This window comes from Phyllostomus discolor, chromosome 2 (assembly GCF_004126475.2).
Source record: "Phyllostomus discolor isolate MPI-MPIP mPhyDis1 chromosome 2, mPhyDis1.pri.v3, whole genome shotgun sequence".
Classification (NCBI taxonomy): Eukaryota; Metazoa; Chordata; class Mammalia; order Chiroptera; family Phyllostomidae; genus Phyllostomus; species Phyllostomus discolor.
This window is the reverse complement of record NC_040904.2, coordinates 170,287,735-170,305,410: the sequence shown is the minus strand read 5'-3', so window position 1 is coordinate 170,305,410 and position 17,676 is coordinate 170,287,735. Positions and strand designations below refer to the sequence as shown.

Below are 17,676 nucleotides of genomic sequence, written 5' to 3'. Positions count from 1 at the left end.
TGACAGTCTAGTCAGCAGATAAGTATATTCATGTGACAAGTATTTGTGGCGCTCTTACCACCTGCTAGACACTTGGGCTACGTATTAGTGAATACAACAGTCAAAAAGCCCTGCCCTCAGGGAGCTTACTTTCTAGCAGGGAAGACAGGCAATAAACAATTCAAATAATAAATAAGTGAATTTACATGATAAGGAATAAAGTTATCCATAGGCATGCTAGATGATAATATTATGGAAACTAACAGATCATATCAAGGGGTATCAAGAATAATTGTGGGCTAGAAGACAAGTTGGAATTTTACCCAGTGGTCAAAGTAGTCTTCATTAAGAAATTAATATTTGAACAAACATTTAAAGGAAGCAAGGAGTAAAATGTACAGATAGCTGGGGAAGAACATTCCAGGACGAGCAACCAGCGCAAAAGCCCTGAGGCAGAAAAGCGCCTTGACTGTCTGGGGAATAGCAAAGATGCCAGGGGAGTTAAAGCAAGGTGAGCAAGGGAGAGAGGACAGATTCAGCCAGAAAAAATAATGCAGGGGGAGTAGGAGTGTTCATATAGGTCTTGTAAGGCCTAAGAAGTACTTTTACTTTGAGTGAAATAGGGAACCAGAGAATGCTTGAGACAAAACCAGTAACTCCATATTCATTACACTTTAAAAGGATTCTGCAACTATATTGAATACAGACTGCAGGGAAGCAAGACTATAAGCAGGAAGACTGCCCTGCCAAGGAGGCTACTGCAATCATCCAGATGAAGGATGGCTGTTGCTTGGACCAGAGAAGTAGCAGAAAGAAAAAGAAAAGTGGCTAGGGTTTTCATAAACAACTAGCTGTAATACAGTGTGGTGGTTGTTTTAATAGAGGATGCTAAGATGGCACAGTGAAAGCAACAATAATTCTACCAAAGAGATTTGTAGTCAAAGTGACATCTTAGCTGAGTCCTGAATGACACGTGAAAGTTCATCAGGAAAAAGACTCAGGAAGACCAACCCAGAGAAAGTAACTGCAGGGAGTTGTGGGTTGCCAGAAGAAACACAGAGTATGACCCTTTCCCTAGAGAACTGACAGTCTCAGTAGAGGGAGAAGACAGCAGGACATTTAAAAACCAGAGTCCCAGGGACCACTAGAATGAAAATTGTCAAAGGGGCATCGGACTACAGAAATAAACAATAATGCCAGCAACACATTCAAGAAAAGGAACCAAAGAGCTAGCAGGAAATGTAGGGGAAGTGAGCCCAATTCACAAAGGGCCCAAAGGACCCCCCCCCAACAGTTCTGCAAACATTACACTGGCCCTTAAATCACCATGCAAGGCTCCCAGCAATCTTATCCTCCACCACCAGCTCTCATCAACACACCAAACCAGAACCTTACCAAAGAATTCCAAGACTGCCCAGACAAGTAAAACAACTGTGTTGTTTGTTGCTCAAAATTCCTAACTTTCCACCATGACCAGTGTAGCTCAGCAGGTTGGGTGTCATCCTGCAAAGCAAAAGGTCGCCAGTTCCATTCCAAGTTGGGGCACATGCCTGGGTTGCAGGTTCAGCCCCCACATGGGGTGTGTGCAACCGATCAATGTTTCTCTCTCACATTGATGCTTCTCTCTCTTTCTCCCTCCCTTACCCTCTCTCTAAAAATAAATAAATAAATAAAACCTTTTAAAAACAATTCTAACGTTTCTCCCCATAATAACATATACTCAAAACCTAAGCTAAATTTTAATGTGCTTGAAAAGTAATGTCTTGGGGTGGCTACAGAGAAGCAATACCCCGAATTTTCTTCTGTTGGTTTTCTCTATGCTCTTCCTTACTTCTGAAACAGTAGTGCAACAAGGGCACATTGCACTCCTTCCTCTCCAAGATTTGCCATTCATTCTCATCCTTCTCTACAAGCCCATGTATCCTTTTCTCCCCAAGAAAACCAAAACAACAAAGATAGAACAGAAGATGCTTTGGGGCCAGTCCCCACCCCCCCGCCTCCAGTTTACCTTCATTACACTCGAGTGGCCTTACCCTTAGCTCCTCCACAAAATCCAGCATTTCTCCCTGGAAGCCCCCTAAAAAATCCAAGCAAGCATGACCTGCTGCTAAGCTAATTCCAGAATAAAAACAATATTTAAAATACATGAAATGCTTAGTCAGTGTGAGGCACAGTTTCATTTAGGTAATCTACACATCAACCCCAAGAACTAATACTGTTATTATCTCAACTGAAGCAAAGACATGTAACAAGATCAAGTTCATACAACTAGTGAACAAAAGAGACAAGATGTCTGGTTCCCAAGTCCTGACTACTCCTGCGCATTAGTATGAACTTAATTACCTCCATCATTTTCCCCTTTGTCTATAGCTATAGAGAGCAGCCTTTGTATGGACAGGTTGCTGGGCTTCCCCATACTTTCCCCAGAATGGAGACTGTTAGCAGAGTGTCATCAAGAACAACTCAGTACACCTGTTCATGTACATCTGTCCTGGCAGCTGGCCAATGAGAAAGCGAAGAGTCATGCTCTTCCTTTTATCCCCCGTCAGCTCCCTCTCTAATTCTTTTTAATTACAGTGGTCAATAGTTGAGTTTCAGTGAATACAAATTTATACAGTGAAGCAAAAGTCACCATGAAAAAAATATCCACTAACAAACTACTTGCTTATAAAATGAATTTCCACATAAACTGGCTTCTAACTCTTCAATGTAAATTTTAAACTGAAACAGCAAAAGATGAAATTTTCATGAAGCCAATAAAATCATTGTAAGAGAACTGCTTAAATGAAACACAAAAACACTAACGTATGATGATCTGACATAGGTACATAAATTTTAAACATGAAAAATTAAAAACTTGACAAGAATTATAAATACCTCACAACAGAATGATTTCATATTGAAGAGTTAAGAGAGAGTTCTCAGGTATTTTTTGCAGACAGAAACAAAAGAAAAATACCCAGCACTTGATTTTACCCTATTTTTTTTCATAGTTAGTTCATAGTCAAGTGATTACCCACATGTTGTCACATATAGAGTAGGACATATGATTTTGATAGTTTCTAGTTTCACCCTTTAAGATAAAATCCCAAATTTTGGTTCCTGTTTTGCCTCCTATAATAATTTATGTAGACATCTTACTTTCTTTCTCCATGATACTGTGTGTCCCATCCTTACACACAGAAGCAGTACCATAAATATCTGGTAAGTTAAAGAAAAATCAACAGGAAATATCACACCGTAATGCCTTAAGGTCAAACACCTAAGTTATTAACTAGCAGGTGTTGAATCGTGGACAAATAATAACAAGAATGGCAAAGAGAACAGGTGTCTGCCAGCATGGGCTCTGGGCTCAGCCGGAGCAGAATGAGCTGGGGAGGTGGAGGTGGGAGGACCATAAAACCGAAGAAAGCAGAGGCCCTTCACTTCAGCTGTTATCGGGGTGCACTTCAGCCATGCCACTCTAAGTTACTACTTGACAAAGCCCATCAAGATCGCTTCCATGCTTTCTAGCACTTTCCCTTCCACATCTGGATGAACCTTTTGGAGGAGAAAGGTTGTATTTTTGAAAAAGTAATACAGTCAAAAAGACCAGCACTTTGTTATACTCTAGTTGTTCTCAGCATCAGCTCATAGTTCAATGATGATGAGAATCCCCTAAAGACTCAGAACTTAGTATGAAGACTCTGATTTGCATGTAAGAAATCATCGTGAGTGTCAAATGACTAGGATGACTTTAATTGGCTAGTTCAAGTTTCCCTATAAATACACACTTTCATAAATAGTTGAGGGAGGGCTCCAAAAAAAAGTTTCATTCAGTTACAAAACAAATGAATTTTAATGTTCAACATATATGTTAGTTGCCTGTTGCTGCTATAAAAAGTCACCACAAACTTAATGGCTAAATCAACATAAATTTATTATCTCCCAGTACTGGAGATCAGAAGTCCAAAATGACTTTCATTGAGCTAAAATCTAAGTCACTGCAGGGCCATGTCCTTCCTGGAGGTTCTAGTATAAAATCAGTTTTCTTGCTTTTTTATAGCTTCTAGAGGCTGCCAACAATCCCTGGCTCATGACCGCCTTCCAACATCAAAGCCACCAAAGACCAGTCAAGTCTTTCTCACATTGCATCACAATGACACTGATTCCTCTGCCTCCCTCCTCCACATTTAAAAGATCCTGTGATTACATGGATCCAACCAGATAATCCAGGATAATCTCCATAGTTTAAAACCAACTGATTGACCACCTTAATTTCAAGCAACCCCTTTTGCCACATAACATAACATAACATATTTACAGGTTCTAAGGGTTCAATATGAGGACAGTTAGAGGACCATTATTCAGCCTACCACAGTCTGTCCTTATACCCCCAAAGATTCTTGTCCTTCTCACATGCAAAATACATTCACTCTACCCAAATCCCCACAAGTCTCAACCCATTAGATATCAACCCGAAGTATAAATCTGGTCTAAATTCTTATCAATTCAAAAGCCCCAAATTTCATCATCCAAATTAGGTATAAATGAGGCTTTGAGTGTAGTCATCCTGAGGCACAATTCCTCTCCACCTGTAAATCTATGAAGCTCAAGAAACAATCTGTCTGCTCCCAAAATACACTGGTGGGATAGACATAGGATAAATTATAGGCATTGCCATTTGAAAAGAGAGAAAATGGAACTTAAAAAATTACACACCAGTTCCATGCAATTTTGAAATACAGTCAGAAAAACTGTTTTTGGTCTGAAGATCCTGGAATAATCCTCTGTGATTCTTGGCTCCGCCCTCTGGGGTCTTAGCTCTGCCTTCCGGACTCTCAGTTCTGCCCTCTGAGTCAATGTTACCGTTTCACTTTCCCCACAGTGAAACAGCTAATGAGATGCCACTTGGGTCAACCTCATTTCTAAGCCCACCTCTTAGTTACTGTAATATTCTACTCTATTGACAATGACCACTGTCCCTAAGTACACATGGGCTCACTGACTGTCACACTGAAGACACACTCATTGACACCTCTCTTTCCTCAATGCAGTTACCTTTGCCTTCTAAAGCCAGTGGCCCATCACCAAACGCCCAGTTGCACTCTTGTTTTCAAACACTGGTATAAGAGTAGACTTGTGAACACATTTTTTCCTTTGTATGCATATATAACAAAATAAAATTATTAAGTAATACTAAATTCATAGTACGCAATAATTTATAAAAATTATTTATAGTTTCAAAAAGTAATGAATTGCAAGATCTTAAAAATCACCAAAGAGAAGAATGAAGGGAGCAAAAGGAGAAGAGATATTAAATAAGCAGAAATCACTGGGAAACTATATATTGAGATTAGTTTAAAGCTAAGAGACAAAACATGGTTATACTACTGCAGGAGACACCGAATGGTTCAAAATCTGTTCCACCTCTGATAACTCCAAGTAACTTCTCTGATAGGTTTACTTGAAATCTGAGAACATCTCACAGGTTTTGTAATGTGTTACTATTCTTGCTATGACATTTTACACACTGTACAAACATGTCTGCAGCACCCACAATTCATTATACTTCTTCATATCTTCAGAGTCTGAAAGCTTTTACCTCTCTAAAATCCACAGAATCCCAGAGAAATGGAAGGAAGGGGTCAGAACTGACTTCTTAAAAACAGTTTCTACATTGCAATAACAGGAAAGAGACCTTTCCAAAGTAACTATGATGCAAGGCCAAAGGTCTACCTGTTATCCATTTCAGAGTCTAAATCTTAGAATAAGTAAATCATTAGAGTAGAATGAATACATCAGGAATACATGCCTACTGAGAACAGGGCAGGCAGCAAATACTTGCTGACTGGTTATACAAAGTAATGTTCATAATTTGGCAGAAAATGAAATTTCATATCTTCAAATCTCACACATCATATTTGTTAGGTATTTACTGTAAATCAGAGATTTTCAAGCAGTGTGCCACAAGAATTTTTAAAACATGCAATATTTGATTGTTTAGTCAGGGGTACTGACCTCTTTTCCCTTAGACTGTCAATGACAACAGCCAACACAACCATGGCCATGTGGCGTGAATGAATCAAAATTACACCTATTTTTTGGTGCGTAGCAGATCAGCAAAAAATGTAATATATTTTTGGTGTGTAGCAGAATATCAGTAATTAGCTTATGTGTGCCATGAAATGAAAAAGATTGAAAATCACTGCTCTAAATATTGGGCTTGGTACCAACAAAGAAACTACAACAACAAAAACAATCATCAAAGTGCACTGATATGTACATAGTTACTATGCATAATTCAGAGAATATACATTTCATGAGAGTTATGTATTGACTATACAATGCCTAACTTGAAGACTGGGTAATCTAAATGAAAATGAATACTAGACATTTCTTTTAAAAATTAATCATGAAAACATCTTTATTTCTTGAGACTCTTTCCTAAAAATTGTCTAATGTCCAGCATCAGGACATAAAAGACACCATCCTGACAGTTCTATTCTTGACAGTCCACTCTTCAGAAGCAGCTAGGAAGAGCACTAACATAATTTACAGAACCTTTGTTCTGTAACAAACTTGAGGGTACTTAAACACCATTTGTTATTGGAGCTTTAGCTTCTATAAGGCTTTCAGCTTATTCAAATAAGCAATCCTGAAATAACTTTCTATCCAATTCACAGGGATTGACAACCAGAGGTATGAAAAGAAAAAAGAAAGAAAAAGAAACAGAGGTTTAACCCTAACGATACATCTATTTTACTCTCAATTTTTATGACAGTCTGGTTTTATTTTCTTTATTAGATTTGGTCATTTTTTAAAGCATTCAATATCCTCCCCCCAAAAAAGACCTTTAAGTAATAAAAACAGAATAACTAAAATAAAATATTTATCATAAAGATGTCACAAAAATATTTAGTGGGCTCACCATAATGAAAACAAAAAAAAATTACATTTTAATTTCTTGTAAGAGTAACCCATGTTTTAAATAAATGAACCACATGCCCATTTCCTCCATCTCCAAAGTGTAAGCTCTGGTGTTTCTGTCCATGGTGACACTTACTGGCTGGATCAGGCAATAACACCACAGCAGAAACACTCGGGTTTTATTTTATGCCTATTTCTTGGTGGCAGATTTGCTGAAGTGGTTTTATTTTGCATACCCAACTCTAGTAATTACGAGTTGCCCTTCTTTTGAAGCCATGGCACCAAAACCACAAAAGAAAAATTGGGCGGGGTTGCAGAGAAGATGCTTTGGTCAGCCCACTAGATGAGTTGAACTCCGTCTCTCTTGCCTTCATCTCCCCTTCACCGTATGTGAAGCTAATCTTTCTGTACGATTAGCTGCCTTTTAGAAACTTGCATTACAGCATCTTTCCCCAAACCAAACAACTGGCCAAAGCTTTATTTAGTAGGTCAAAGTTGAAAGACTGATGCACTGTAATTTGCTTCTGACTACACACACATTTAAATATAATTTAAAATGTAGACATTTCTGCCAATTCCCCCTGACATCAAAATACAAAAGTTTTAAAATCTCAGGTATACAATTAGTGATGATACAGGTAGACTTTTGAATTAACACAATTGAAATATTTTCAACATAATTGTTAAGCAACATTATTACCATTGATGGAGAAGGAAGAATATAATCTTCCAATGAGGATTCTTGTCTCAGATATATTGCTTGGGATGCACAGTAGATAAAGCTATTGAGAAGTATTAATTTTTCCAGAAAGCTACCCACATAAAGAAATTCCTCCCACCCAGGAACCATTGTACCTGAAACTTTCAAAGAGCAGTGTCTTAACTAAGATTAAGCTATCCTATTTCCTACCTAAATCAATTTTACCCAAATGAGACATTTGTGTTATAATTCATTGTTCCCTAGACTCTAAAACCTACCATCTGCCATAGGAGTTTCTGTACAGTAATTAAGGCACTATCCATTAGAACTGGCAAGAGTACAAAGTAAGGGTGGGGGCAGGAGGGGAGAAAAAACAAGCCATTTAAAAGGAAAGGGAAGGTGTGTATACTTCACACTGAGCCCTGCACATCTCGGTTCACACACTGTCATCCATGAAGCAATACAGAAGAGTGGTGAGGCCAACTCCTCTCGGGGTTGTCCCGACTCAACCCTCACAGAGGACTCAACAAGCACTTCATACCTTGAAAGAGAAAGGCTTTCGTCCCATTATGCAGCCCAGGCACCTGGCGCACTCCCGTCGTGGACTCCCCAAGTTCTAACTCTGTTAAGACGTCAATCTGTAGGGAGGGGTCCACACCAAGCCCCCAGACTGGTGGGAGTGGAGGTGAGGGAGGAGAGAAAGAAAAAAAAAAAAAAAAAAACCTCCATCAAAACGCAAGCCTCTTCCTCCAGAACAGCGAAGAACCGCATCTCAGAAATAACCCTGGGAGCTGAGGAAGAGAGGCAACTCCCTCCTCTGCCGCGGAGAGCCTTACCTGAGATGAACAGCCACGCTTTAAATAGCGGAGCACCCAGTCCCATCTCGGTGACCTACTTTAAACCCTTCTGGGTGCAAAGTTCCCCTAAGGCCCTCAGACCCTCCCGTCTCCAAGACGAGCACAGAAAATTTTCAAGCCAAACCCGCCCCCTATGCCAAGCTTCCCACTCCAGACCTACTTCAGGCAGAGGAAAAGCGAGGTGTCCCCAGCCAGCTGGGGCTGCCCCGGGGCCCGGCCGTCCCCTCACCAGCTGGGCGGCCACTCACCTGCTCCGAGACCGAAGACCAAACAGAACGTTCTCAGTAAGACCCGAGACTCCATGGTGTGGATCTGCTCAGTCCATCGTCTCCGTCTTTAAAAATAAAAATAAAAATTGAAGTGGTTCTTGGAATCAAGCGGGAAAATAGCGTCCGTCTCTCCAGTCTCTGCCTCAGATTTACTGACCAGTAGGATCAGTGTGATTTGGTTGCCTAAGAAAAAAAAGGAAGGACCCCCCAGGCACAGGAAGAACTTGGACCCTCCAATGCGCACATCATTCCCGCACGCAGAGCCAGAGCCCAGGCAGCGGGGCAGGCTGGGAGGGGGTCCAAGGGGGAGGGATGGACTCGCTGGAGGCTGCTGAGGGGGTGCGGGGGGGCGGGCGGGAATGAGATCCGGAGCCCAAATAAAAGCAGCAGAAGGCACGCACACCCAGAAGAAGGGGGGCGGACCCAAGAAAGCCTGGGCTGGGGCGCCCGGCACCCGTCTGTCTTCCCGGTGCCCAAACCTGTTGTAAAGACAGAGACAATGGAGAGAGCGCCGGAGAAGACGCACGGAGGAGACCAGGCTCCTCCGAGGAGGGAGGGGCAGCCCGGGAGGCGGGGAGAGGAAGAAGAGGGAGGGACCGCCGAGGGCGAGGCCGGGAGCTTTGCGTCCCTTTCCCGCAGGGATCCACGGTCTGCAAGCTCCGTCTGGGCAGCCCCGGAGTCGCTGCAGCCTCCACCCTCCTCCTTCCCTCTCTCGCTGGCCCGCGCAATGCCAACCACCTTTGGGATCCAAATATCTAATTCAAGGTGCCAAGTTGATGGGCGGTCTTTGCTCTGACCCCTTGATTTTGGGCGCGAGTCTTAAAAGACCGACGGAGAAAAAGGACCACCCAGCCGCAGAAGGCAAGGCTAGAACTGCACTAGCTCGCCGGCTTTTTAGGCAACGGAGGGAAGCCTGCGAGCGGTCGTGCCTGGGCTCCGGAGCAGCCCTGGGAACTGGAGAGGAGACTCCCTCTCAGGGGCGCGCAGGGAAGGGCTGCCGAAGCCCACTAGACTCCCAAGGTGGGCTGGGCGATGAAGGAAGAGACTGGCGGAGACTAGTGGCAAGCCTAGGGGAGCCCGAGAAGGGAGGTTCCCTGCCCGGGGCGGGGCGCTGGAGAGCTCCCCCAGCGCAGAGAGATCAGGGGAGAACTTAGCGAGCAACTGCTGGACAGCTCCGGGAATTCACGCCCCCTTGCAAAACAGCCGAACACCGCGGAGATCAGGGCTCTAGATCTCCAGCACACGCGGGAGGCAAGGGCAACAGAGCCAGCGTGCCTGCCCATACAGAACAGAAGAGTAGATGGGCAGACAGAAAGATATGATAGAGAGAGAAGAGAGCGAGAGCGAGAGAGAGAAGGACCTAGCCCGGGAAGGAGAGAAAAGCCACCACCCCATTGCTGACCGTATTCATGATCGCTCTCTACCCATCTGTTCACCACACATGCGGGAACCGTAACAGTGAGGTCGTTTAAGATCCAATCCTCAGCAGTGCACAGTATGTTCAAGGTCGATGGCACACAATATTTTCAACATAGCCCTAAAATTTTGAGGTAAATTTTGAATAATGACATTTAACTTCCATATTGAAAATGTAAGAGTTTGAAAGCAATTAAAATGATAATCCAGACAAAGACAAATTGAGTTTCTTAACTTTCCATCCACACAGGCACATTCTGAGTTCTCCAACAGGATCCTATACAGCTAGTTGCCAAAATGCACACTGGGTGCAGTCTGGGGCTCCTGCGGAGCAGTGATGTACTGTACCACACTATAATGGGGGGAGGGGGACATTTTTAGCTTTGTCCTTGGAAATTTTTAGAAAAAAAATCAGAATCTGGAAGCTTTTTCAAATTAATTTTTAATTATGTCTCTGTATCAAATATTCTATTTATTGCAATAATTCTACTTCTAATTTTGTAAACTTTGAGAAATATTCCAGTACTTACATGTGTTAAGGTATTGTTGTATGAATCCTCCTACATTTGTAAAACTGCACAAAATAAAATTAATGTAGTGCAATTGAATTAACTCAAAAAATATTATTCATCAGGAAATTAAAGATCTTTCTATGGCTTTACATCTAAAACATTGAACTGTAATATGTATCTATAAAAGTTCTATAAAATATATTTTAAATAATCTCATTAAAGTTCTATTGCAAGATGAAATGAGACAGAAAAGTAAATATACAGCTACATACATGTTTACGTGTAAAAGTTCTCCTAACCTACATGCATTCCACCAAATCACAGGATCAGTGCTACCCTTCAATCTCTCTCTCACTGGTGACATGCTGAAAGCTGGTGGTTAGTAGGCTTGCCTCCAGTTAGGGCAGGGGCTCTCAACCTGGGCAGAGGTTTTCGACCTTGGAGTCACTGACATTTTAAGGTTGGATAGTTCTTTGTTGGGACTGTCCTGGGCCAGGTAGGATGATTAATGGTTCTCATGGTCTCTACCCACTAAATGCCAGTATTTTCAGTATTTTATTTCATCTATATATCTTTTAACTATATCTTTTTCTTGTATAACTTTTAAAATTGGTGTCCTAAGACTGACAGCTATCACAGTGGAGGGAGGCTGGGGGCTGGATGAAAGAAGGTGAATGAATGGATTAAGCCAAAAAAATGAAAAGAAAAATACATGACACACAGACACAGACAACAGTGTGGTGATACCAGAGAGAAGGAGGGGTGAAATGGGGCAGGAGGAGACTTTGCTTGGGGGGATGGGTACATGATGCCGTGTGCGGATGCTGTTTTATTGAGTTGTACACTTGAAACCTGCATGGTTTTGTGAACCAATGTCACCCCAATACATTCAATAAAAAATAAATAAATTTAGGTTTCTCTAGCTACAAAAATAAAGTGAAATAAAACTAGTGCCCAAGGGAAGAAAATATACTACTTAAGTGCTTGCCATCTACTTAAAAGTCCGTATGCTACCACTTCAATTGAAATACAGAAACTTTACAAGCACATTGGTCCCTTTATCTGCATCCCTTTATGCTGTGATTGTCTTATGTGTTAAATCAACATGCACTGAACCTTTCTTTAGACAATGTTAACATTTTTGCTTGCAATCATTTTAGTGGGAATAATAATTCCTTCCTTCACTTTCTACCTCCCTCCCCCGCCCCCCAAAAACATGTCTATGTCCTAATCCCAACAATCTGTGAATGTTATTTTACATGGCGAAAGGGACTTAAGGTTGCAAATGGAATTATGATTGCCAATGAAGTGATCTTAAAATAGGGAGATTAGCCTGCATTAACTGAGTGTGTCCAGCCTAATTGCTAAGGTTGCTAAATGTGGAAGAGGGAGGTAGAAGAGAAGGTCAGAGTAGCACAATAGGAGAAAAATTTGTCCTGCCCATGAAGACAGAAGAAAAAAGGGAGGCTAACAGCCAAGGCACATGGGCAGCCCCTGGAAGCTGGAAATGCTGAGGACAGGGATTCTTCCCTACAGCCTCCAGAAAGAAGCACATGGTGCCAACACCCTGATTTTAGCCCAGTGAGGTCCATTTTAGACTCCGAAACTACAGAACCATAAGATAAATTTGTGCTGTTTTAATCCACTAAATTTGTGGTGGTGTGTTTCAACATCCACAGAAAATAATATCATTACTTACCATGTAATAAAAAGGTCAGTCAAAATGGTAGACTGTGTTGACCCTGAGAAGCTCCCCTTCCACCATAAATGCATATCAAAGCTAAATAGAATGTTCAAGAATTTTTTATTCATGTACAGTTTTACATTTCAAAAAGAAAGAAGGAAAATCCCGGATGCTAAGGGGGGAAAGAGGTAGCTGGGGATTGGTGAAGAAAGGAGTGGCTGGTGCGATGAGTGGGAGAGGGTGGGACATGGGCCTTCCGATTCAACAGATACAACGGGATAGGATTTTAACATTCACACGAGAACTAGAAGGATGGGACATGGCCAAAGCCAGAAGACGTGAAGATGTTGCTGACTCCTCTGATAAAAAAAAGGGAACTTTGAAGGGTTATACTATTTTTTAAAAATGAAACTTTAAAAAATTTGCACAAAGGACTAAAAAGGGACAAAAATGCTGGCCAGATGCATAGGACAATAGGTGAGAAACCCCTATAATAAATGTCGAATTCCAAGCTGTGCTACTTGTCACTTGCAGGTACAAGGTTCAAAGTCATACTCATCACTAGCATAGAAATTACATTCTAATAAAAGGGTCAGTTCACAAAGAAGACATAACAATCCTACATGTGTATGCACTAATAGCAAAGCTTAAAAACACAGGAAATATTTACCCTAGAGAAACGGTAGCAGAACTGAAGGACTAACTAGACAAGTGCACAACTATATTTAGCAACGTCTAACATTCTCCTCTCATAATCAATGGAAATCTCCAGTTGCAGGTTGACTCAATGCCAAATTCCTGTTAACGTTAAAGAATAAAAGACATCAACTATCCACAAATATTTAAGAAAACAGAAGAGGAGGGAACACTTCTCAACTCTTTATAACACTAGCATTATTACTCATACCAAAACCAGACTAAGATAATCCACAACAAAAAAAGAAAACTAGAACAAAAACATAAAATATAGCTTTTGAACATGAGCACACAGAACATATCTTTTAAACTTAATGCAAAATCTTCAAGAAAATATTAGTAAATCAAGTCTGACAATGTATTAAAAAATAGTAAACTAGAGAAAATTGGGATTCATCCCAGGAATGCAACATTGATTAATATTTTAAAATAAACCAGTATAATACACTGCATGTACAATCTAAAGAAGATAAATCACATAATATTAATAGATGCAAGAAAAGCATTTGACAAAATTCAACAAGTATTGATAAAATAACTCATTGCAAAATAAAATTTGAAGGAAACTTTCTCAATCTAATAAAGGACATTTTAAAAGATCCTACATTAAGAAGATAATTTATTGGAGGTTTCATTTAATACAATCAGCCAAGAGAAAGAAATAAAAGCAATTTGGATTGGAAAGGAAGAAATAATAATCTCTCCCTTCCCATAATGATTTGGTCATCTACATTTTAAAATTCCCAAAGCATCTAAGAAAAAACTATTAGAAGTAGTAAGTTGCTTTAGTAATATTACAGAATATAAGGTCAACCCATATAAATCAATTGTATCTCTATATACTAGCAAGGAATAATTAAAATATAAATAAAAGTACCATTTATAAAGCATTATGAAATACTAAATTCTTATTTAAAACTCTAAATATAAATAAGATTCTACTCTGAAAACCTCATCCTCATCACTATCTTGTAACTATTGCTGAGTGAAATTAAAGAAGACCTCAATGAATAAACATATTTATCATTGTCATTAATGAGAAGATAATATTCATATTACTCTACAGATTTAAGATAATCCCAATAAAATCCCAGTAGGCTATGCCTTTAGCAATTGACAATCTGATTATAAAAATTTATATGGAAAAGCAAAGAAAATTAAAAAGTCAAAAAAATTGAAAAAAGGAAAAATTGGAGGATTCCCACTGACTTCGAGATAGCACAGGAAAGCTGTAGTGGTCAGACGGTGTGGTGCTGGGATGAGGACAGAGACATCAATTGGTGGAACAGAATAAAGAGCACAGGGATTGACCCACATATATATGCTTTTTAACTTTTTTAATTCTTTTAAATTAAAGTTGACATTCAATATTATTTTGTATTAGTTTTAGGTGTACTGCATAGTGGTTAGACAATCATGCTTTACAAAGTGTTCCCCTGGATATTTCCAGTACCCCACCGGCACCACAGAGTTGTTGCAATATTACCGTCTATATTCCCTGTGCTGTACTTTACATCCCCATCACTACCTTGTAACTACCAAGTCCCTTCTCCTTTTTCACCCAGTCCCCCAAGACCCTACCCCTCTGGCAACCACCAATACGTTTGCTATGTCTATGAGTCTGTTTGTGTTTTGCTGGTTCATATATATTGTTCTTTAGGTTCCACATATAATATCTGTCTTTCTCTGACTGAATTATTTCACTTAGCATAACACCCATTTAGCCATTTAATTCATATGCATTTAAAGTAATTGTTGATAGATATGCCATCTTGACAGGAACCCAAATGTTCCCATTTTTGCCTAATTGATTTTTTTAAAAAGGCATCAAAATATCTCAATGGATAAAGAATAATTTTATAACAGTGATATTTGAACACCTGGATATCCAAATTGTAAAACTATTTGGAAGCTTCTTAAAAAGTAAAATACTCTTACGTGTTTAATGAATAAAAAGAGATTTCCTCACAAGACTCATTTCCGAATGTTTGTAGGAGCTCTACTCATTTTAACCAAATATAAAAACATTCCACATGTCCACCGACTGATAAGCGAACAGACAAACGATGGTGATTCGCGCAATGGCGCACTGTTCCGCAACGAGCCGCAGTGAACGACTAGTGCGTGAACAGCCTGCTGCTCTCACGCATCCTTGCCTGCTCTAAAACCTGGGACGATCACGACATGTTTCCCGGTTCTTTTTTTGTTCCCTTTATTTTACATTACCAACCACGCGAGCACCTCACTTTCTGCTCCAGGGCCCACGGCAGCATGACTCAGGCGTGTTTCACGGACCACACGTTCCACGCCTCCCTCAATCCCCATGCCGTTTGAAAGGGCCTAACACTTCAAGACTGTGAAGTTTTGTTGAAACAGTGGGACCACAGAAAGTAACAGGATAATCCTGAAAGTATCATTAGACTAGAAGGGTACAGAAAGATAACAGGAGATTAATAATATTAAAATAGCAAACAGAAACAGTATAAAAGAAAAAAGATTAGAATAAAGAAGTATCTCAAAATGAGAATGATTACATGTAGTAGTAATTACATGGAGAAGACAAGTAAGTAGGAGAAGAGAATTTACATAACAAAGGTGACTTTCCTCCCAAGGCACACTCTTACTTGTTGAGAGGAGAGGCTAAAAAAGATGCCCACTTGGGACATGGGAGTAGGTGAGGTTTTAGTCAACATTCTTTATATTCTCCACATACTCTGAACTACTCACAAAACGCAGCTGAAATTCTTTAAGGAAATAAATGGTGTTGCTTCAAAAACAGTGCTAAATGCAGCATGGTGAAAGTAACAAGCTTGGAACTTGGTCGGGAGCTCTGGGTCAAGGCCCTGTCCACCTTGTTCCTGAGCTATATACAACCTCTGTGCACCTGTTAGCGTAATAACTAAAGTCTCCATCACAGCACCGCTGAGGGTCCAGTCCACTCCAAAAAGTGCCATGCAGTATGTAAATGCTAGTTCTTGCTGTTGTGGTCACATTAAACTGCCACATCAGGTTTGGCCTGTTTCTGTCATTCCCCTTTGTGACTTATTCTGCATAATGCAAAATAATGGCAATCAAAATCAGTCCATAGAAAAAGGCAAAGAAAACTGGAAATGTGAATATAGGTAACTTAGTAGCACTGATACACCTGAAACTAATATAATGTGTCATGTTAATAAACATTATATTATAAGGTGTTATGTGAATTATACCTCAGTTAAATAAAAGCATTGTTAGCCAGTGAGTTTTTTTGTTTTAAATTTATATATATTAATATAAATTGATATATTATACATTTTATGTAATTAATATAAATATACACACATGTATAGTGTTCTGAATACAAGACTGTGTTACTGGCTTATCAAATGTTTCCAGTCTCCAAGAGCCATGAGTCATCGGTTTGAAAACTTAGCCCACCATGCAGCTCTTATTTTTAACTGCCAGTAGACAGGCAGAGGGAGCATTGGCTGGTCTTGTCGGGAGCTGCAGTACCTAGTGTTCATCTGAACAGAATGAAGCACACGTGGCCCCAGTCAGTGTGCCAGCTTCTGGCCTTGCTTAAGGTGTTCTATTAAAAGACAGGGCTTTGTCTAATGTTCAGAATCAGAGTGACCCTCCCCAGAAAGGCTAAAGGCCGGAATATTCTCAGTGATATCCAGAAACCAGCTCCACTTATATCAGATTTTTTCCTTCATCCTATAAACCTAACTCTGGTAAACACAGAAGTCATTAAAAATTCCATTTTCAAAAGAAGATTTTTATTTGATTCTGCCTCTGCTATCATCAAAAATAATTCTCTTTTTATAAGGTTATACATAGTGAACACCTTAAAGGAAATTTATTAAGTTCAGGCCTCAAAACACAAAAATTCAAAATCTTTCCTGACTCATCACATAATTCTTGCTAGTGCTCAGCTACTGACATTGGAATTTTTTTTTCTTTTTGATGAACATATAGTTTCTAGACAGAAGATCCAGACCAAGTTTCCCAAATTCACAGCTTGAGAACAAGGGTATGTTTAGGTTAGTATCTTAAGGCACGGTCAGGGACCCAGGTTCAGCGGGGGCTTGGCCGGAGTGTCTATTCACATACATAATCAAATCTTCTGACAGGAACAAAGAAGTCAGGAGTCTGTCACCCTGCCAGGGCCGGCCTCTGACTCCATTTCCACTGTCTTTGCCAAAGGCTGCAGCTGAGGATGCAAACAGAAAGACAGAGCTGCTGAGTGAGCAGGTGAGTCAGTGTGTGAGACGTGCAGGGAGTGTTCAGGTCATCCGTATTCTTTCCCTCTGACTCTCACCGTCCGCAGCGCCAAGCAGCAGACTTGGGAGTGTGGCCATGGTGGATGGTCACATGAGAAGAAAGTTTAAAAACTTCTTATTTTGCAAACCAACACACAGATAGGTCAAGTAATTTGTTCAAAATCACACAATTAATTAATTTCAGAGCTAGCACTTAACCATTCCCCTGATTACTCGTTTACTCAGAAGATATTTGTGAACACTCAACTGTGTGACGAGCACCATGCTCCATGCCTCCGCACAGCAAATCTCAAATGAAGGCACAGGCACCATTTTATGAAGAGTCACAAACTAATCTAAAAATATAACTACTGCCTCTAAGTCTTCCCAGGAAGTGGGACACTGCCTCCCAT

The 17,676-nt window shown here is 40.3% G+C and overlaps 1 protein-coding gene across 2 annotated transcripts in view; it reads right to left on the bottom strand.

Moving 5' to 3' along the window:
* NELL2 (neural EGFL like 2) overlaps window positions 1-9,249 on the bottom strand; it is a 286,020-nt gene extending 276,771 nt beyond the window's left edge. For both annotated transcript variants that reach the window (XM_036019152.1, XM_036019153.1), the window contains exons 1-3: window positions 9,194-9,249; window positions 8,694-8,779; window positions 8,130-8,258 (exon numbers count right to left, since the gene is read on the bottom strand). In XM_036019152.1, the coding sequence (XP_035875045.1) occupies window positions 8,130-8,258; window positions 8,694-8,748 (184 nt within the window). In that variant the 5' untranslated portion in view covers window positions 8,749-8,779; window positions 9,194-9,249. The remainder of the gene's footprint in view (window positions 1-8,129; window positions 8,259-8,693; window positions 8,780-9,193) is intronic.
* Window positions 9,250-17,676: the final 8,427 nt, after the last annotated feature.